Source organism: Dipodomys merriami, unplaced genomic scaffold (assembly GCF_024711535.1).
Source record: "Dipodomys merriami isolate MVZ:Mamm:240054 unplaced genomic scaffold, mDipMer1.0.p SCAF_9, whole genome shotgun sequence".
In the NCBI taxonomy this organism is placed as follows: domain Eukaryota; kingdom Metazoa; phylum Chordata; class Mammalia; order Rodentia; family Heteromyidae; genus Dipodomys; species Dipodomys merriami.
The window spans coordinates 22,067,153-22,088,087 of record NW_027206512.1 but is presented as its reverse complement, the minus strand read 5'-3'; the positions used below and the strand labels follow the sequence as shown (position 1 = coordinate 22,088,087).

The 20,935-nt window shown below is 37.5% G+C and overlaps 1 protein-coding gene across 5 annotated transcripts in view; it reads left to right on the top strand.

Moving 5' to 3' along the window:
- The window catches only part of Mthfd2l (methylenetetrahydrofolate dehydrogenase (NADP+ dependent) 2 like), a 103,397-nt gene that overhangs the window by 62,527 nt on the left and 19,935 nt on the right, over positions 1-20,935 (top strand). For 2 of the 5 annotated variants that reach the window (XM_070012458.1, XM_070012453.1), the window contains exon 7: positions 11,584-11,709. In XM_070012458.1, coding sequence (XP_069868559.1) covers positions 11,584-11,709 — 126 coding nt within the window. Of the gene's footprint in view, positions 1-11,583; positions 11,710-15,088; positions 16,412-20,935 lie in introns of those variants that run through there. The other 3 variants (XM_070012456.1, XM_070012455.1, XM_070012454.1) reach the window with 3 other exon arrangements.

Below are 20,935 nucleotides of genomic sequence, written 5' to 3'. Positions count from 1 at the left end.
ATAGTTGACAACTGATTATTTTAAGATAAGGAGACACTGAAGGAAACAAAATACAAATGTAAAACTCTAAAATATATGCTCGTTATTGTAAAATAGAATTTGAGTGTGCCATTACAAGGAAGCATGAATATTCTATTTATGCTTCTATCATGGTCTCTTAAACACCCCCCCGCCCCGGGGATTCCTTCTTTATATTTCTATCCTTCTATATATTTATAGACATTATATTAGACTTACCTGTACTTTTTCATTCAAACAAAGCCGAAACTGGAACTCACAAAGAGATGTCAGAGGGTTTTTTAAAGTACTATTTTGATGGCGTTGACAGAATAATTGGTACTGGACCCATCCAGATTCAGATTAATACATGTAATCATCTATTTAAATTTATATGATACACTGTTTTTTAATATATTTTTATTGTGAAAATACTGTACAGAGGGGTTACAATTACATGGGTAAGACAATGAGCACATTTCTTTTTTTTTTTTTTTTTTTCTTTTTGTCGGTCGTGGGGCTTGAACTCTGGGCCTAGGCATTGTCCCTCAGCTCTTCAGCTCAAGGCGAGCACTCTACCACTTGAGCTACAGCGCCACTTCCAGATTTCTTATCAAGGATTGTAGCCTCCTGCTTTGTTTCCCCTTCCCATCCCTTCGTATCCTCCCCCTCCCCGCCATACCCCCTACCAAAGTTGTAAAGTTTGTTTTTTGACATAACGACTTGTACATCTCATTGTTGCAATGGGTCTTCCTGTATCCCTGTTTTAACAATTTGTTTTTCCCTTCCCGTTCACATATACCAACATCATATATAATAAAAGCAGGGGTTGTACCATGGGGGAGGGACATACAAGGCAACAAAGACATAATCTTATAAATATGTTAGAAACAATTGCATGAAAGATCTCTCTCTTTTTGTGGGGGTCAGTCGTGGGGCTTGAGCTCTAGGCCTGGGAGCTGTCCCTGAACAATTCAGCTCAAGGCTCATGCTCTACCACTTGAGCCATCTCGCCACTTCTAGTTTTCTGGTGGGTTTTTTTTTTGTGTGTGTGATTAAGTGATTACATAATTTCCCAAATTTCACAGTATTGTGGAATAATGATGCTCATTTAAAGTCACAAGCTCATTCTAACTTTCCTGGAGCAAATTGTCTATCACGGTCTACAACATATAATGGTATACACATATAAACCATACATGTAAATATGATACACTCTTAAACAGAAGCTATGGCCTTGAACTATTAAAGAAGGAACTGATTCTCAAAACAGTCCTTCTCCCAGTCAAACAACTCCAGTTGCTGAGGATATAATTTTACTCAAGATCATAGAAGCACAAATAGAATATTCATTTCCTGCACCAGGATTGACTTGTGAATGCCATCAAAATGCAACAGATAACCATAATAGTCCAATGAATTGATCCTTTCTTTGCTTATGTAACTGATTCTGATTCTGACTCTGTGTTCAAGACATGATTTTGGAGACAGTTTCTAAAAGATTTCAAATACCTACAGCTTTCTAAATTCTTCTAATTTCTTAGATAATTTGGCACCTTTGAATTCTGTCTTCCTAGCCAATTCTTTAGCATCTCAGCACATAAATTAATGGAGATTTGGGGATTACTATGGTTTAGACATGCTTTAAATGTCCCCAAAGGACCATACATTGCAAGCTTGGTCTCTAAGATATGGTAGTATTGGGAAATGATGGGACTTTTAAGAAGTGGAGCCAGTGAGAACTCATTGGAGTCATTGCATCTAAAGAGATAACAGTATGTGTCATGTAACCCCTTGATATACTTGAGAGTCATTATAAAAGAAGGACGCATAATATCTGTCACTCTCTCTGGCTTCTTGTTTGAGATGCACCTCTAAGCATACAAAAGCATCATGGCTGGGCAATCAGTAGTAGTAGTCCTGCATTCTTCACCATGGCCTTGAGCAGTCCTGTATTCAAGCCCCTTAGACATTGTATCACCATGGCTTGGGCAGTTGTGCATAGGGCTCCCTGGGCATTGCATCATGACCCATTGCATGTAAACAGAAGACAGATTGGACTCCAGAGGTATGTGCTGGAATGAGCATCCAGTCAGAGGGGCTAAACAATGCACAGAGAGCTTGTGTAAGCTGCATGGAACCTCTAATTGGGTCTGGGTATTGATTTAGCCCACCAGCTATCCAATGATCTCAAGTCATATAATTTTTTTCCCTAGGTACACTTTATTAACCCCTCCACAACACACTCAAGCTGTGTCCCCCTTCCCCTCCTCCCAGCAGGAGTTCTGCTTATCTTTTTAAAAAATCCATCTTTGCCACTTTACTTCTCTCTCTGTGTCAATGGGCTCTTTCTTCAAGACCATAGACCAGTCCAGTGGTGCAGATTTATCACTCTCCCATCTACACCTACTTCCATGCTGTTAGTTCCTTGTAGAAGGCTTGACTCCTGTTCAATATTGGACTTTAAACTTCCAAAACCATGAATTAAATAACTTAACATAATTTGGAAGTAGCCTATCTCTGATATATCATTGTAAGGATTAAATGTTAACTAACATAGAGCTCTGGGTTATAATGTTCAGAAAGTTGTCCCTGATTCCTTTGAAAATTCTATTTCTTACTACGTTTGGGAAATTTTTAACGCTAGATTGTAGTTCACCGTGAGACTAGGTCTTACAATCATCAATAAGGGGTTTTCTGTTTCTTTATGAATTTATTGTCCTTGAGGGATTTATGTCTAGCCAACTGGGAAGAGAAGTAAGTCAGAAGGAAATGAAGAAAGACTTGGAGGAGAGGAATAGCAGGATTAAAGCCATTATGTTTTTGTTAACATTTGGAAGAATCTAAAGAAAGGTAGGAAATAGTTGTTCAAGGGGTTTTCAATTTAACATGTTTGTATTGTTTTTATTTCTGTCTTGGCCAAGAATTCTTTTATGGGTACGGTTTTAGAATCAGAATACCTTTAGACATTTCTTCGAACACATTAAAATACAGATTATTAGATGTCTGGAATTTTATTCTTTCATATTTTAAGGCATTTCTCAAATGAGCACTTGTGTTGTTTTCCACAAAGAAGTTATCATTATTTTAAATGAACTTTCCTGAAGGCATGCCATTTATAAAGAGAGTAAACATGAAAGTTGGAGTTAAGGTGTAAACACTTGTAAGGAAGCTGATGCCTAGAGAGCATATAGACTTAGGGTGGAGAAAATCCAACAGTCTAAAAATGAAAGTAGTGCATCTTACCTTCTGCCTAGTGATCTACCCCTGCTGTCTTGGTTGTTTCCAGCTATCGAATTTCATAGACCATGAGATCTGGATAGATTTCATAGATAAAATGAGACAGGCTAAGAGAAGTACTCAATATCTTTTGCTAAAAGACCTGAAGCAAAGTTTTTCCAAAGAATTTCTTTCAAAAGATGTTTCTGGTCTCAGTGCTCCAAGTCAGGTTGAAGAATAGATTTGTTTGGTTTTCACCACCTTTTCCTATGAATTTTCTTTTACATAGAAAAACCACAAAATGACAGAGTGACAGATCATTAGTGGTGTTAGTAATGAAACTGACTTTCACTGGATTAAGTTTTTCAAGTCTGATTATGTAATAAAAGGATTTCTAAAATGAGTTTTTAATTCAGAGAAAACAAAGTCAGCTTGATTTGACAGGTCTGAGTTATAAGAAAGCAGAATTCAGTGTCAATACAAACCCTGTGTGATCATCACAGAGAAGGCCAATAGTTTGCTGTCCCAAAAGACTTACAGGGCCACACAAGAGACACCTGTGGTTTCTGAGTTTATGTATTGGACCCTGACGAAGAGAATTGCTTTAAAAAATACATTTATTATCTTCAGATAGTTGTACAAAGAAATTGCTATTCACCAAAGCAGATTATGAATACAGTGCATCTTGATCAGTGTTATCACTTCCAACTCCTCACCTACCCCACCCACCCATTCTTTCCCTTACTTCATTTTAGGTTATGTATTTACTTTTTTTGCCTTTTAACAAAACCGTTTTTATGTGTACAATGCATTTTGGTCTGTGTCAAGAGAATTTCTCTTTTTTTGTGGCTGAGGCAGTTTAATCAAACTCAGGATGGGCTTGGTTGCAGAAAAGCTGGGCTAACAAATATAATATTTTAAAATTATATTTCTAGCTGAGATAAAAACCACTATGAACTGTGAGACTCTCATATCATTTTCTCTTCATTGGTCAAAACAAGAAGAGAAAATGTATGAATATTTTGACGATAAGCAAAGCTACTTTATAGAAAAACATTAAGTCTAGAAAGTCCTTGAGACTATTATCTCCATTAACTACCCAAAATAAGTTGAAAGTGGATCTGTGGCTCAAGTGATAGAGCACTCACCTTGGGCAACAGCACTTAGGGACAGTGCCCAGACCCTGAGTTCAAGCCCTAGGACTCGAGTGCACGTATGTGAACACACATGCACACACAAACACACACGTGCAAATACGCACACACAAAATACAATTCTTGCAAAACTTTGTAGTCCCAAACATATGTTGCTGTAAGACAAAATATATGTAAAGTATTTAACATATCTAAAATGTTTCTATTTTCTGAAATAGATACTTTTACATGTTCATTTGTTATAATTTCAATCATCAAATATCAATTTATCATCTATTACTGTGACAAGGTTCCGAGCTTTATCAAATTAAAAAGAGGAAAGATTTATTTTGGCTTGTGCCTTTAGAAGTCTTAGTCCAGGGTGGGTTGGCTCCGTTGTTTTAGGGTCTTTGGGGAAGCAATGTATCATGGAATAAGGGGGCTCACTTCATCATAACTGGAAGACACAGAGAGAATACAGTCCTGATATCCTTTTCAAGGATATACCCCCTTCAAGGGCATACCCCCTTTAAGGGCACACCCCCAATGACCTAATTTCCTTTCACTAGGCTCTACCTCCTAAAGCTGCCTTCACTTCCCAATAACACCACAGCCTAGCAACCAAGCAATTAGCATATAGGCCTTTGGGGACATTAAAGATCCAAGTTAAAATGTGGTTATATTTTGTATTCTATTTTCTCTTTTGTTACATAAGAACCGTGCGCTAACCGATTGTGCCACTGGAGCACCCTCTATTTTCTCTTTTGTAAAGAAGAATGATGGGGTCAGAAGTCTACAAAGGATTAGAAAATGAGTTACTTAGAAAAAGAAAGAATTTTTTTATTTGAAAAGACCAAAGGAAAATATTTAAATCCTGTCATGGAAAGGCATCGCAAATGCACAAATTCATAAACATCAAACATCGCAGAAACAGAATTAAGCCAGCTGCTGCTGCAGTCCCAACATCATAAGGACAGCTATGATGGACAAAGGAGTTCCAGTAATTTTACCACTAAATGAATCTAGTGAGACAGTGCCCTCACAACAATTTTGCATTACCGATCCATTGCTCATAGGAAAGTAGCAAGAATAAATAGAAGCTTAGGATTCAAGGAAAGCTGGTCCCTGGGGCTCAGGAAAACCGCTGAAGAAAGATGATCTCTTCTGTATGCGTGCTACAGTGCACACAGTTCACTGAACCCCAAAGCATTCCACCCTGAGTTTAGAGACTGGCTGTCACATGGATTGCTGAGCTCAAGCATTGCAGAACATCCTTAGGTAGGAGAGACTAAGACATAATCTGGGTTATTCTGACATTTCCTTTTTATCTCAGGATGGCCAGTTCTTGGTGCATTGTGAGACTTACAAGGGGGATAAAGTTGAGTTGGCCACAGCCATCTAGTACCTGTATTCCTACAACTAACCTTCCTAGTGCACTTCCTTTTACCTTGTCTAAATATTTTTATCAAGAAATAAGGGTAGTGTCAAGTTTCTTGTCTTTACATATTTTACTATTCTTAAAATAATCTAAATTCCTACTTTCTTCCTTTGTTACTTTTTCTTCTTTTTTTCTTCTCTCAAACCATAGAGAGTAAATCTACCCCAAATTCAGTTTAAAGTACGGAATACACTACTACAATGGTTGTGTTTGTTTTGTCTTTATTTCCATTTTTTCCTGTGATAAGCAGCCTGAGTTTGGGCAGCCATTCCCTTATTTCAGAGCTATTCAATAAGTTTGCTGCGCTGTTTGCTATTTTGGAACTATTTCTTACCCTCGGTGAACAAGGTGAGAAGCTTATAAAAAGGAAGAATATAAATCATCATACCACTTCTGTCATTAAGAAAGTGTTAGCAATGTAAAAGTAAAGCTAGCCAAATTAAACAGTGTGTGTTTAAGGATATAGTTGCTTTACATGGTGGCACAAACTTTATTTTTACTGCCAAAAACTGATGGTGAAAGGTTACGCCAAATAGCTGAGCAGTTGACATGATTTCTAGACCTGTTCTTATCATTCACTTGCGCAGCCTCTGGAATGCAACCAGAGAATATAGTGGAAAATATTTTACTTTTATATGGGCACACTCTTGGCCCTTCTTTTTAGTGGGTTTTTCACTTAGTACAGTATTATGCAATTAGAATTGCTTATTCATCTCACTTCAATCTCTTTTTGCTGCCATTAGCCTATCATTCCAAAGTGAAAACCTATTAGCTCCTCTCTCTGATTTTATGTCATCTGTCGATAGGAGCTAGTCAACTCATGATGTATTTAAAAATACAAACAGCCTGCCATACCCCAGATTGAACCATTTCAACATCCATTTTGCAAAACCAATTTTCACCTATCTGTGGTTCAGCTGTGATGGCTTTGGCTGCTCTTACTAGGGTTGCTTAAACATCTGGCGTTAGCTGGCAGTAAGCTGGTAGTTGAACAGTCCAGGAAGGGCTCAGCTGAAATGACTCATGTCTGCATCCTCAACTAGGCTAGCGTGAGCTTGTTCTCATGGCCATGCCCGGGTTCCAACGGAAGTGTGAAAGATCTGTGAAAGCATCAGCCCCACCCCTGGCATCGCATACCGCAGAGTAAGAATGGATATTAACCTAGAAGATGACAAAAATAAAATCACCACCACATGGCCAATGTGTGTGCTTCCTTTATGAAAATTTTTCGTAAATAGCACTGACATTCATTTTTCCCCAAAGATCTCAGTGGACCTCAATATATCTTGTTATAGATACATTGATGAACACTTTGGGGGATATGTTCTTAACTATAAATCTTCCAGGAGGTACTTTCATTCAAGTCACATTTCTTCATGATTTTAACAAGGGTTTGGTGAATATTTTCGTTGATCAAATTTGATGTTGCGACTAAGAAATAATTTATACTCTTCTGAACCCGTGAATATCATTATAATATTTGTTATTAGCAAAATATTAGAAATACTGGGCACCAGTGGCTCACACCTGTAATCCTAGCTACTCAGGAGGCTGAGATCTGAGGGTCCTGGTTCAAAGCCAGCCTGGGCAGGAAAGTCCATGAGACACTTATCTCCAATAAACCACTCGGAAAACCAGAAGTGGTGCAGCGGCTCAAGTGGTAGAGTGCTACCCTTGAGCTAAAGAGCTGTGGGACAGTGTTCAGGCTCAGAGTTCAAGCCTCATAACTGACAGAAAAATTAGAAACAATGAAGGAATAAACTTATGAGAATCCTTATGATGAATTATTTCATCTTCTTTTTACGCTATATACTTCTTAAATAATACTTTCATATCTTTTTTTCCGATGTAACGTTGATTCTTTTTTTTTAATACTTTTTTATTGTGAAAATACTGTACAGAGGGTTTACAGTTACATGAGCAAGGTAATGAGTACATTTCTTATCAAGCATTGTTGCCTCCTTTTTTATTTTTAAATACTTTTTTTATTGTAAAAATACTGTACAGAGGAGTTAGAGTTACACGAGCAAGGTGATGAGTACATTGTTACCTCCTCCTTTGTTTTTCCCATACCATCCTTTCCCTCCCACCTCCACAACTACAACTACACTCCCTCCCCTCCCCCACTAAACTGTAAAGTTCATTTTTCAACATAGTATCTTGTGCATCTCATTGTTACAATGGGTCAACCTGTATCCCTATTTAAGCATTTTGTTTAAGTAGTTGTACCATTCAAAAAATCTATTTGTAAGTACAATGCATCTAGAGCCATGTCATCCCTTTCATCATTGTCCCCATCCTTCTCAGCCCAACCCTTCCCCTCAAATTTCCTAATTTATTTGGATATACATTAAATAGTATGATTGCTTTCTCCCACCCTCCTCTCTTCATACATCTACCTCTCCTCCCCTTGACCTCTCCTGACACTTTTCAAGTGCCAGTTGCCTGGTATTCATTTTGTTAGATTTTTAGTATTTCTAAGGAATTACACCATTTGAAATTTCCCCTGCAAATACCATACTTCCATTAATTTATGTATATTTGTGTGCAAACTCAATATGTGTTTACTTATATATTAATAAATTAGTTCTAGCTTCCACATATGAGAAATATATTCATCCTTTGTCTGTCTGAGCCTGACTTGCTTCACTTAACATACATGGTGACAGGGGCAGTGAAACCCACTAGACACTATGTTGGAAATGAACTATACAACTTTGAAGGGAAGGAAGTCAGGAGGGGAAAAACTGGCAGAGAATGAGAGAAGGGGTGACACTGTTCAAAATGAAATGTACTCAACACTTCACTCATGTAACTAACTACTCTGTACATCACCTTTATAACAAAAGAAAAGATTAAAAGAAACTTTCTAGGAATATCTAACACTAAAAAGAATAATAAATGATGAGATGGGAAGATAATCACAATTTAATTTCTTATATATTCACTTTATTTTAGTTTAGTTTTTATAAAGTAGTCACAGTTAAAGCCCTCAGGCTATCCACAATTTCAAAACTTGTAGTAAGCCTAAAGTTTCTTTTTTTAAAAAAATCTTACTTTCCTTATTTCACAATTTAATTTTAATGAAATTAATATATGGTGAAACAAAATATAAATGGAATTCAGTTATCATATTTTATAGCTAATATTAGAAATATTTTTAAGTTTTGAAAAGAGATTAGCACTTATTAACACTTTTTATCTTTGGATTGCAAGAATATTGTAGCTTTTATTTTCATTTGAAACTCTTAGACATCTGAAGCCTTTATAGTGGACTCGTTTAAATGATATTATCAGAAAAAAATTTTTAAAAATTTTCCTAGTTGGTATTTTTCCTTGGAATTAAACTATTGCTAGCATTTCCTTCTATGTGTTTTTAAGATTGTAGAATTTCCATTCTGGTCTGATGGCATCTGGAATATTATTGTAACAAGAGGGAGAATGTATCTGCCATTATTAAAGGAGCTTGATTTTAATATTTGATTCATAAATATTTCCCTCTTTAAAGTTTTTCTTGCAGCTGAGTGTGGTAACTCACACTTAGAATCCTAGCCCTCTTGAACCAGAGGCAGCAGGTTTATAAGTTAGAAACCCTATCTTAAAAAATAAAAATACCTGAAACTGTCATCAACATGTATTTTCTTTTCTTGATTTTCTCTTTTGGAAGTTCTAGGGTCACACTCAGTGTCTCATACATGTCAAGCAAACTCAACCCCAACCACATCCTCAGCCCTATATTTTCCTTCCCAAAAGATAAATAGAGCTTTCTACTGTCTTTAGATCCACGGTGTCAACACTAAAGTTGATTTGAAAGGATGAAGAGCTATATCAGAGGATTAGAAAGCAAGGAAAAATTTCATCTCAAATATTGTTGCCATTACTCAACAAGGAGCTTATCATTAGCTACATTCATATTAGCACTGACCATTTGTTATTAACTCTTACTAGCACTAAAATGTATGCCTCACAAAGTGGCATGTGGAATGTTTAAGTCACTAGCTGGAGTGCTAGAAGGCAACCTCCAACAGCACAATAAGTAAGCTTTTCCTAAAGGCATAGAGAATGTGCGAATGAATAACTCACTTGTCAGACACAATGTCTACTAGAGTTACGGTGCTAAAGGTAACTACAAATCCTTGATTCACCTCCTGCTGACAAGTGTACTCTATTTTCTCTTAAATCTGAGTAGATTGTGCCACTACTCAGACATTGGAATATGATAGAAGAGACATGCTAGTCTTGGGCTTCTAGTCTTAAAAGACTGGTAACTTCTAAATACTGTCTTGGAACACTCACTCTTGGAAGACAACTGCTAGGCTGCAAGAATCCCAAGCAACAGGGAAAATATACATACATATTGCTCTAGTAGAAACTTGTAGCTTGATTTCCAGTCAACAGAAGATCATCTGCAGCCATGTGACTGAACCATTTTGGAACTAAACTAGTCATATCTTTAGAGGGCTCTAGACTTTGACACTATCTGTCTCTGGTTATTTATTTTATTTTATTTAGTATTATTAATCACTATTATTATCATCGTTATATAGTTGTACAAAGCAGTTGTCATTTAAAAGAGCAGTTTATGAATAAAATATATCTTGATCAGTGTCACCCCTTGCAACATTCTTACCCATCTCTCCCTTCTCGAACCCTCCCCTCATTCTTCTTAATTTTGTAAAATATACATTGGGGATTCTTGTCTGCATTTTCCACTTCCACTTAAATGAAGTATCCCAAGCCAGTTCTATCCCACAGAGCTCAGTCCCCACACAACCATGGAACATAATCATAAGTTGTAACTTTAATCTGCTAAGTTTAGGGATGACTTAATAAACACTCATTTAAAAATGAATGAGCCAGAACTTGTTGCACTTGAAACAAATTTAAAAATGCTTATAGGGAACAGACGATAACATAAGATCTCTATAGATCTACTTTTGCAACTCTAATGGAGCAATACAGAGAAGAATTTATGATATGATACATATTGCTGAGTCCTGTATAAATGCAAGTAATCAACTATACCATGAAAAAATAAAGTTAACACATTATGCTTGGAATTGATGAGATGCTGCCATGCAGATGACACTTTACTGTTTACCATAGCTGTTGAAAATATGAATTTTAGTTATTTATTTTGTTTTTGCCAGTCCTGGGCTTGAACTCAGGCTTTGGTGTTGTCCCAGAGTTTGTTCTGCTAAAGACTAACGCTTTACCACTTGAGCCACAGCACTACTTCCAGGCTTTTTTGAGTAGTTTTATTGGAGATGAATCTCATGGACTTTTCCTGCCTGGGTTGGCTTTGAATTGCGATCCTCATATCTCAGCCCCCTGGGTAGTTAGACTTACAGGCCTGAGCCACTGGCACCTGGTAAGTATATGAATTATTATATCACACTTTTTCCTTCCTTTCCTCTCTCTGCCTCCAGTTTTCATGTTGCTTTCATTCTATTCCACTTGACATCAGCAGGAAACCAGTGTCTGTCTATAACTTCTCATGCCTTGCAGAAAGAGGCTGCTCAGGCTGATATCCAAATAGATTAAATGGAGGTAAGGTAAGGTGAGGGTAGCTCTGGGCAGGATTCCATCCACCAAAGCCCATATCCCACTTTACACATTGATGTTCTCTGCTTGATGAGAAATGAGAAGAGTGAAATGTCTCATCCTTACAAAAGAGTACATTTTTATGTATTTTAAAAAATCTATAACCACAAAACAATAGATGTTTAAATCTTTCATAACTCAAAAATAAAGCTTAAGTAAGATTCAGGAGTGTTTTATCTCTTTTATTTTCAGGCATTCCAAAGTTGATTACAGCTGACATGGTTAAAGAAGATGCTGCTGTGATTGATGTGGGCATCAACTATGTTCAAGATCCTTTGACAGGGAAGACAAAATTAGTGGGAGATGTGGACTTTGAAGGTAAGAAATCAAATCTTTTTTGGCAACTGAAGAGTTAAAAAATGACTCAATCTTATATACTTTGATAGTAGAAATGTTCTATCACCTAGTGGGGATATTATTAAGGTATTAATCATCATTTTCTCCTGTAAGAAGAGTTTAATCATGCTTACATCATCCTCCCCATTTCTTCCTTCCTTCCTCCTTTTCCCTCCCTCTTTTTCTTTATTTCTTCTTTCTGTTCCTTCTGCTCTCCTTTTCCCCTTTTTTCTGTCTTCCCTCTCCCTGCCTCCATTCTTTCTTTCCTTTTTATCCTCCCTCTCTTCTAATTAGGTTTTAAGGTCACATATCTAAGAGCAGTTGTGGCGGGGGGGGGGGGAGCATGCACACTGGCCTTGAACTCAGGATTCAGGGCCTGGGCACTCTCCTTGAACTATTTCCCCCCGCCCCACATGACTAGTGTACTTTACCACTTGAGCCACTTTCCAGCTTTGTCTGGTAGCTAATTAGAGCTAAGAGTCTCACAGACATTTTTTCCCTTTTTTGGGGGGGGAGGGGGTCAGTTGTGAGGCTTGAACTTTGGGCCTGGGCGCTGTCTCTCAGCTCTTCAGCTCAAGGCTAGTGCTCTACCACTTGAGCCATAATGCCACTTCTGGTTTTCTGGTGGTTTATTGGGGATGAGTTTCACGGCCTTTCCTGCCTGGGCTGGCTTTGAACCACAATCCTCAGATCTCAGCCTTGTTTGTTAGATATGATCAGTATGATCAAAATGATTCCTGGGTAGCTAGGATTGCAGGTGTGAGCCATCAGTGCTCAGCTTATAACAATTTTTAATGAAAGCGTCCATCTGGCCTTTCAGAAACATGTGCATTATTTTGACCTTCTGAAAAGTCATCACATACTAACTGTACTTACACATTTCTGCTCTTTACTCAGCCCTTCACTCTTACAGCCAGAAGGTATTTTTGGAATGCATTGCTACCTTGAATCATGTTTTAGATCTAAACAATGGTCTGAATAACTGAAGTTACATTCTTCACTTGTGTTTTATATTTCATTTTTTTTGTTTGTTTGCTTGTCCTGAGGCTTGAACTCAGGGCCTAGGCACTGTCCCTGAGCTTTTGTAGGGCTAGTGCTCTACCAATTGGACCGTGGCTCTACTTCCACCTTTTATTTCAGTTGAGTGTCTCACAGACTTTCCTGCCTCAGTCTGGCTTCAAACTGTTATCCTAAGATCTCAGCCTTCTGCATAGTGAGGATTGCAGGCATGAGCCACCAGCACCAGCACCTGGTTTCACTGTGTTTTAAAGAGAATGAGTGGAACTAGGTTAATATTCCTATGGTCAATGAAGGATTTAAGAAAGCCAATTGTTAAAGTTCTGACTCCATGACTTTTCCTTATCCCTCAAGAGATAGCTTTCTAGGTGAGTGACCCCTAAACCAATTTTACTTCCACGATCTTCATTAGATTCTTTCCTGTACTTATATTAGTAGAATAATAGGAGTCTCAGATGTCTATAAAGATATAAGTAAAATGACTGGAGACATTTTCATATAGAAAATACTTTATGTCTATGACTGATCACATGAACAAGCAAGCAAGCCCATATGAAGACTTACTAGTATCATTATAAATAGAAAGGAATAGATGATAAAATTTTAAAATTTCAGATTTTAATTTTCACTCAGAACCTGGTTATCACCTGATATTTACCCAAGTCCTGACATGATGTTGAATAAAATTAAAAGCTTAGACAGTTGGAGTTGTCCCAAGTTATTGGTAACCTATATGTAAAATTCTGGGACATAACTGAGAGCAGGTACAGGCAAGCAATTTGAGCCTGACAATAAAATAAAAAATAAATCCATGAACACAAATATGCACTAGTGTGTTCTAGGGACAGAATGGTGAATAGGAACAAAGCATGGATGTACCTTGTTGAAGAATACACTTCTGCCCTTATAGGCTTTAATACCTACAGTTTCTTGATGTGCTTGAAATTCTAGTCTATCAGTGTTGGTTCTGTGCATGAAAATTTGTGTCTGCATCTCTCTCTTTTTCTTAATTTTTTTTGGTTGTGGATCTTGAATTCTGGGCCTGAGCTCTGTCCCTCAGCTCTTCAGCTCAAGGCTAGCACCCTACCACTTGAACTCCAGCACCACTTCTGGTTTTCTGAGTGGTTTATTGGAGACTTTCCTGCCCGGGCTGGCTTTGAACCAAGATCCTCAGATCTCAGCCTCCTGAGTAGCTAGGATTACAGGCGTGAGCCACCGGGTCCCAGCTTCTCTCTTTCTTTCTCTGTGTCTGTGCTAAATTCTTATGAAATGACACATTTTTATTCAGTCAATAAATTATTTTATATCAGTAATTTATTTGAATGTCCCAACTCAAATGAGTAAAGATGCATTTCATTTTAAATCCTAGATCATTATTTTGTTTTGCACTTTCATTTTATTTCTTGATAACATAATTGTAAAATCACCATACACTTATAATTCACTGGTGAGGGGATATTGATGGCATGAGATACCCAGCTGAAGGAAAAACAAACAAACAAACAAAACCAGGAGCAGCTCACAACCTTGACATGGTTTGTGGGGCAGGCTTATCTAGCAATACACAACCGTTTTTAACATTCTTCTGTCATGGGTATTTCAGTGGGCTCAGATCATGTCCTTGGTTTCTTAGTTTTATCAATGATGCTTTTTTGCTCATGAAAAATACCCTGAAAACATTTTTTTCAAACTGAGCATTTTGGAGTGGTCATGAATGCTTATTGACGTGATTACGTATTTGCTCAACTTACATAAAGCTCAACTTGGTGAATATCCATTAAATCAAGTTGTAGTTCTTTATTAACAAAGTATATAAGAAAAAGGAACATGGCAAAAAGAAATAAAGCTATAAGATAAATGGGAAGAATACTAGCTGGTAAAACTGCTGAGGTTATTTTAGAGAGAGAACTATTGATGTCTTCCTATGCCTAACTGATGCATTAAGTTTTATCATAGGAAAATAGGTATAGGAACAAAATGTTCAGTTCAGCACTGTGTATAGGTATCTTGAAATGTATTCCGTACGGATAAAAGGGAAATGATTATTATATGTTAGTGTTTTATTGTTTGGTCTGTATGTTCAACAGAATATTACCGAATGTTCATGTATAAAGCACAGAAACTTTTGGAAGGAAGTCCCAATATTCAAGTTTGCTGATCCTATAATGAATATAGACAGCTGTTTATTAGTATTATCTATCAATTTTCTTGGCTATCCTGCTAGTGCATGGAGCCAAAGCACCAAGGAAGATCACACTATATAAATAAGGCCTTTCCGGTGATGCGGTGACTCAGTCATCCATAGAAGCTGGCAAGTGATAGGTTTTGACATGTTGCTTTTCAGGTTGTTCATCACGACTTAACCTGAGGTGAGGGATGGTCCCCCAGCAGAAAGGGAGGGACTTGAACTTGGATTATGCCACAAAACTCCTAGGTAGCACTGGGCTGCAAATTGCCACAGGGAAAATGTGGCTGCTTTGTGAGTATCGGTGAAAGTTTCACTATAACTCCTGCCAAGAAAAACAAAACGGATGTCGGTAGAATCAAATGCTGAAGTTAATTGTCCTACAGAGAAGTCTGGCTCATTAATAAAGCGAACTGAGCCACCCACATGAAGTAGTTTGCATTGATGAGAAGGCTTTATTGACATAAATGAACAAAGTAGATGTGACAAAAAGGTGTACCAAAGGAAGTGATGCTGTGGTGAACTTCACACTAGACCAACTTTCAGAGATAACTTATGACCTGAAAGGGCAAGATTAAAAATAAATAAGTAAATAAAAGTGATGGACTAATTAAAAAAATTTAGAAGCCATTGCAAATTGTAAAAGGATTGAGTACTTAACCAAGGATAGAAAAGACTCTCCAAATAAGTTGCACGATGATAAGCCGAGCACTAGTCAAGATATTCTTAATAGGATTCTTAATAGGATAAGAAATAAGAAACTAGTTCTCCATGCTCCTAAAGGTCTTAAAATATGTGCCTCTTGCCAGGCTCTGATGGCTCACACCTGCAATCCTAGCTACTCAGGAGGCTGAGATCTGAGGATTGTGGCTCAAAGCCAGCCCAGGCAGGAAAGACTATGGGACTCTTAATAATGTCCAATAAACCACTCAGAAAACTGGAAGTGGCGCTGTGGCTCAAGTGGTAGAGTGCTTGCCTTGAGCTGAAGAGATGAGAGACAGCACCCAAGCCCAGAATTCAAGACCCACGACCAACAAAGTATAAAATAAAATAAATATGTTACTCTTAATAAACAGATAGTTTTGGAGGTACTGGAGATTGAACTCAGAGCTTCACACTTGCTAAAACAGGCAAATCTACCTGCCTGAGCCACACCACCAGTCCTTATAATATTAATTTTAGGAGAAGATCTCACATAATGGCTAGGCTGGCCAAGATTGCAGTCCTCCTCTTCCTGCTTCCCTGTATCACTGGAATGACTGACATGTACCACTGCACCCACGCAGTTAAGATACTTTGTGAACCAACAAATCAAAGAAAGGTTGGACAAATGGGATTGCATAAAGTTGCAGAGCTTCTGCAGGGCAAAAGACATAGCTAGCAAGATCAATAGAAAGCCCACGGATTGAGAGAAGATCTTTACTAGCCATACAACAGACAAGGGTCTCATATCTAAAATATACTTGGAACTCAAAAAATTAAACCACCCAACAACAAATCCTCAAAGAAACAACTGCCCAATAAATAAGTGGGCGAAAGACTTAAAGAGAAGCTTCTCTGAAGAAGAAAGAAGGATGGCCAATAGACACATGAAGAAATGTTCAACATCCCTAGCCATAAAAGAAATGCAAATCAAAACAACATTGAGATATCACCTCACTCCAGTTAGAACGGCAAAAATCAAGAACTCTAACAACAACAGATGCTGGAGGGGATGTGGACAGAAAGGAACCTTACTTCATTGTTGGTGGGAATGTAAACTTGTTCAACCACTTTGGAAAGCAGTATGGAGGTTTCTCAAAAGACTCCACATAGAGCTCCCCTATGATCCAGCAATCCCACTTTTGGGCATTTACCCAAATGATCATAAACAAGACCACACTAAAGCTACCAGCACAACTATGTTTATTGCAGCATTATTTACCATAGCTAAGATATGGAACCAACCCAGATGCCCCTCAGTAGATGAATGGATCAAGAAAATGTGGTATATATACACAATGGAATTCTACGCCTCCATCAGAAAGAATGACTTTGCCCCATTTGTTAGGAAATGGAAAAACTTGGAAAAAATTATATTAAGTGAAGTAAGTCAGGCCCAAAGAAACATAGGTCCCATGGTTTCCCTTATTTGTAATATCTAGTATATGTATGAGTCAAGCGGAAAAGGTCAGATAATGTGATGTCAGGAAAATGAACCCTTAGTTGTGTATTTTAATGTTTTTTTCTTTCATGCATGTGTTTCTAACGCATTTATAAGATTATCTCTTTGTTGCTTTGTATATCCCTCCCCCACAGTATAACCCCTGCTTTCACTATATTTGATGTCAGTATAACTTGTGGAGGAGATGGGGAAAAATCAGTTGTTTAAGGATACAGGTGGACCTGTTGCAATAATGAGAAGTACAAGTTGTCATGCCAAAACTAGCTTTACAACGTTGGTGCGGTGGGGGGGGGAAGGGGGGGAAGGAGAAGGATTGGGATTGGGGGGGAGGCTGGGAAGGGATGTGAAGGGTAAACAAAGGAGGAGGCTGCAATGCTTGGTAAGAAATGTACGCATTATCCTGCCCACGTAATTGTAACTCCTCTGTACAGTATGTTCACAAATAAAATTAAATTAAATTAAAAAAAAGATACTTTGTGAACTTTTTTTTCACAATGATCCCATGAGTTGTGCCTCCCAAGTAGTTAGGATTTCAGGCGTGGACCATTGTACCCAATCGTTTTATCATTATTTTCTATTCCTTGTGTATTTATAAGTCAAGGTAAGAGACTTATCATTTTGACTTTTTTAAAGATTGAATCATGATCTTTAAAAAAATATAAGCCAGATATACACATTAGAAAACTGACATTAGGTCATTATATATCACCAAAATCAACTCCAAATGGATCAAAGACCTCAAAGTAAGAGCAGATACCCTGAAAATGTTACAGGGAGGGATTGGGGCTATGCTAGGGTTCCTTGGCACAGGTTGAAACATTCTAAATAAAGATCCAGAATCACAGCAAATTAAAGAAAGGTTAGATAAATCAGATTGCAACACTGCAAAGGACATAGCTAGCAATATTAATAGAAAGCCCATAGATTGGGAGAGCCTCACTACTTTTACAACAGGCAAGGGCCTCAGATCAAAAATATACCTAGAGCTCAAAAAATTAATCCCCAATAACCAATCCTTAAAGAAACAACCACCCCATTAATACGTGGGCTAAAGAATTAAAAAGAGAGTTCTCTGGAGATGAAATAAGAACAGCCAATAGGCATGTGAAGAAATAGTCAACATCTCTGGCCATAAAAGAAATGCAAATCAAAAACACCTTGAGATTCCACCCACTCCAGTTAGAATGGCCATTATCAAGAAAACAAATAATAGTAAGTGCTGGCATGGATGTGACCAAAAGCAAACACTACTACACCGTTGGTGGGAGTGTAAACTTGTTCAACCACTCTGGAAAGCATTATGGAGGTTCCTCAAAAGACTACACATAGAGCTCCCCTGTAATCCAGATATCCCACTCCTGGGCATTTACCCCAAGCAAAGCCACTAAAGCTACCAGCACAACTATATGTTCATTGCAGCATTATTCACCATAGCTAAGAAATGGAACCAACCCAGATGCCCCTCAGTAGATGACTTGATCAAGAACATGTGGCATATATACCCCATGGAATTTGATGCTTCTGTCAGAAAGAATATCATTACCCATTTGTGAGGAAATGGAAACACTTGGAAAAAATCATATTAAGTGAAGTAAGCCAGGCCCAAAGAAACATAGGCTCCATGTTTTCCCTCATTTGTAATAATTAGTATATGTCTAGGATAGTCCTAGCGGAGGATCACAATAGCTCAATAACTAGGTACATATGATCATATAAAATGATGCTAATTGAAATGAACTCCAAGATATGGAAAGAAGAGGGATTTTTCTGCTTTGTTGTTGTTTTTAATGTACTATGTGAAGTTATTTCTTTTTTCTTTTGTTTTTCCCCCTTTTGTTTCACCTGTTGTCACTGTTTTTGATTCTGGTAAGCTGTGTTTTGTATATACCTTTATCTGATTTGGGGAGGGGAAGGGGAATAACAAAATGGTAAAACAAAAGACAAAGGGTGAATCAATGCAACAGTGATACTTACAAGACACTATTGGAAATGAACTTTACCATGGGGGAAGGGGAATGGGAGGCAGAGAAAGTGAGAGAAAATGAGGGAGGAGTAACAAATTTGACAACAAATGTACTTATTACCTTAAAAATTATATATACACATATATGTATATATATGTGTATATATATATACATATTTATATATGTATATATATATATATGTGTGTGTGTGTGTATATATGCCAGATGGTAGCTCACACCTATAATCCTAACTACTTAGAAAGCTGAGATCTGAGGATCGTGGTTCAAACCAAGCCAGGGCAGAAAAGCTTGTGAGACACTTATCACCAATAAACTAGTCAAAAAAAGCCAGAAGTGGTGTTGTGCTGTATTATTACTGTGATTATTATGATGTTTAGGCAGTTATATTGAGTGTAGGTATGTATGTATATGTGTTTGTGTGTGTGTTTGCTAGTCCTAGGGTTTGACCCTAGGGTCTGGACCTTGTCCGTGAGATTTTTTGTGTGCGAAGTTAGCACTCTACCACTTGAGGTATAGCTCCATTTCTGACTTTTTGATGGTAAATTGGATAAGAGACATATAGAGTTTCCTGTCCAGGCTGGCTTTGAGCAGTGATCCTCAAATCTCAGCCTCCTGTGTAGCTAGGATTATAGATGTAAGCCTCCAGCACCCAGTTTAGCAGTTAATTTTTATGATTTTACAATCATGTGAAAACTAAGCACCATTATATTCATCTCTATGTTCAATAAAATATCATGAAGTTAGTGTTCATGTAGTTCAAATTCGTATCTCATATCATAACCATAACATCAACATAATTATTCAATTTATTCAATGAAGCTTCCTTGCTATTATCATCACAACACTGTCCATGAAGGTTATTTATTGTTGGAGATAATTTTTCCCACTACATTTTAGAGACTCTCATAGTAGTGCTGTTTTTCTATATAGATCCAAGTTGGTCCTTTCCTGCAATGCCATGCCTTTCTAGGTAATATAAAAACCAAATAGGGATTATAATTGCCATTAAGTTGAAATAGTATTTTTGTTTTGTATTATCCTCAATTACAGAACTGGAGATATTTCATTGATGTTTTCTTCCTCCTTCTAACAAATCCTCACCATTTCCCATCAATTACCTGGCCATTTCCCTGTCCAGGTTAAGACCGTGTTTATAAGCATCTGTGACAAAATAATTTTTATATCTAAGAACTGTTTTTTATTGCAGATAATCATGCAACAAGTAGTCCATTTGAAAAATTTAGACTTACCCTATAGATGATTACTTTTTAACATTGAGACCTACCTATTTTAACCTCAGTTTCTTTTAAGCGTTTTCTGTTATAGATTTGGAAGAAGTGTCAAGCCTTTTTAACTAAGAAGCTAGTCTCAAAAGACACAAACACAAGATTATGGGCCGATAGCTATTTCAGAATAACAAGCTGGAAAACAATCTCTAGCCTCAGACTCAGATGCTTATAATTACATTGTGTTTATAACAGCAATTCAGCAAGTGTATTTGGTCAGCTGAACAGTCTAGTTAATGACTTCTCATGCTGTTAAATCAGTTAGCCTTGCTCATGTTGGTGAACTCTGGGGCCTCACTTGAATCTCATTGCTAAGTTCCTATAATTTTCTGAAGCTTTAATAGCTTTGCTTCAGTTTTATGGATGCAGTCAACAGAGACGGAGGTGAAATGAGAAGAACTGGAATGTCTGCCGCCTATTGCCTTCCAATCCCTCCTCTCCCTGTCTCCCAATCTTGACCACACCTTTCTGCTGGTCTCTACCAAACAGAGGGAAAAATAATACAGGGAACAAAGAAGAAAGGAAACAAAGAGCTATCAGGAAATGACCAGAATATGTGAGTGTTTTCTGG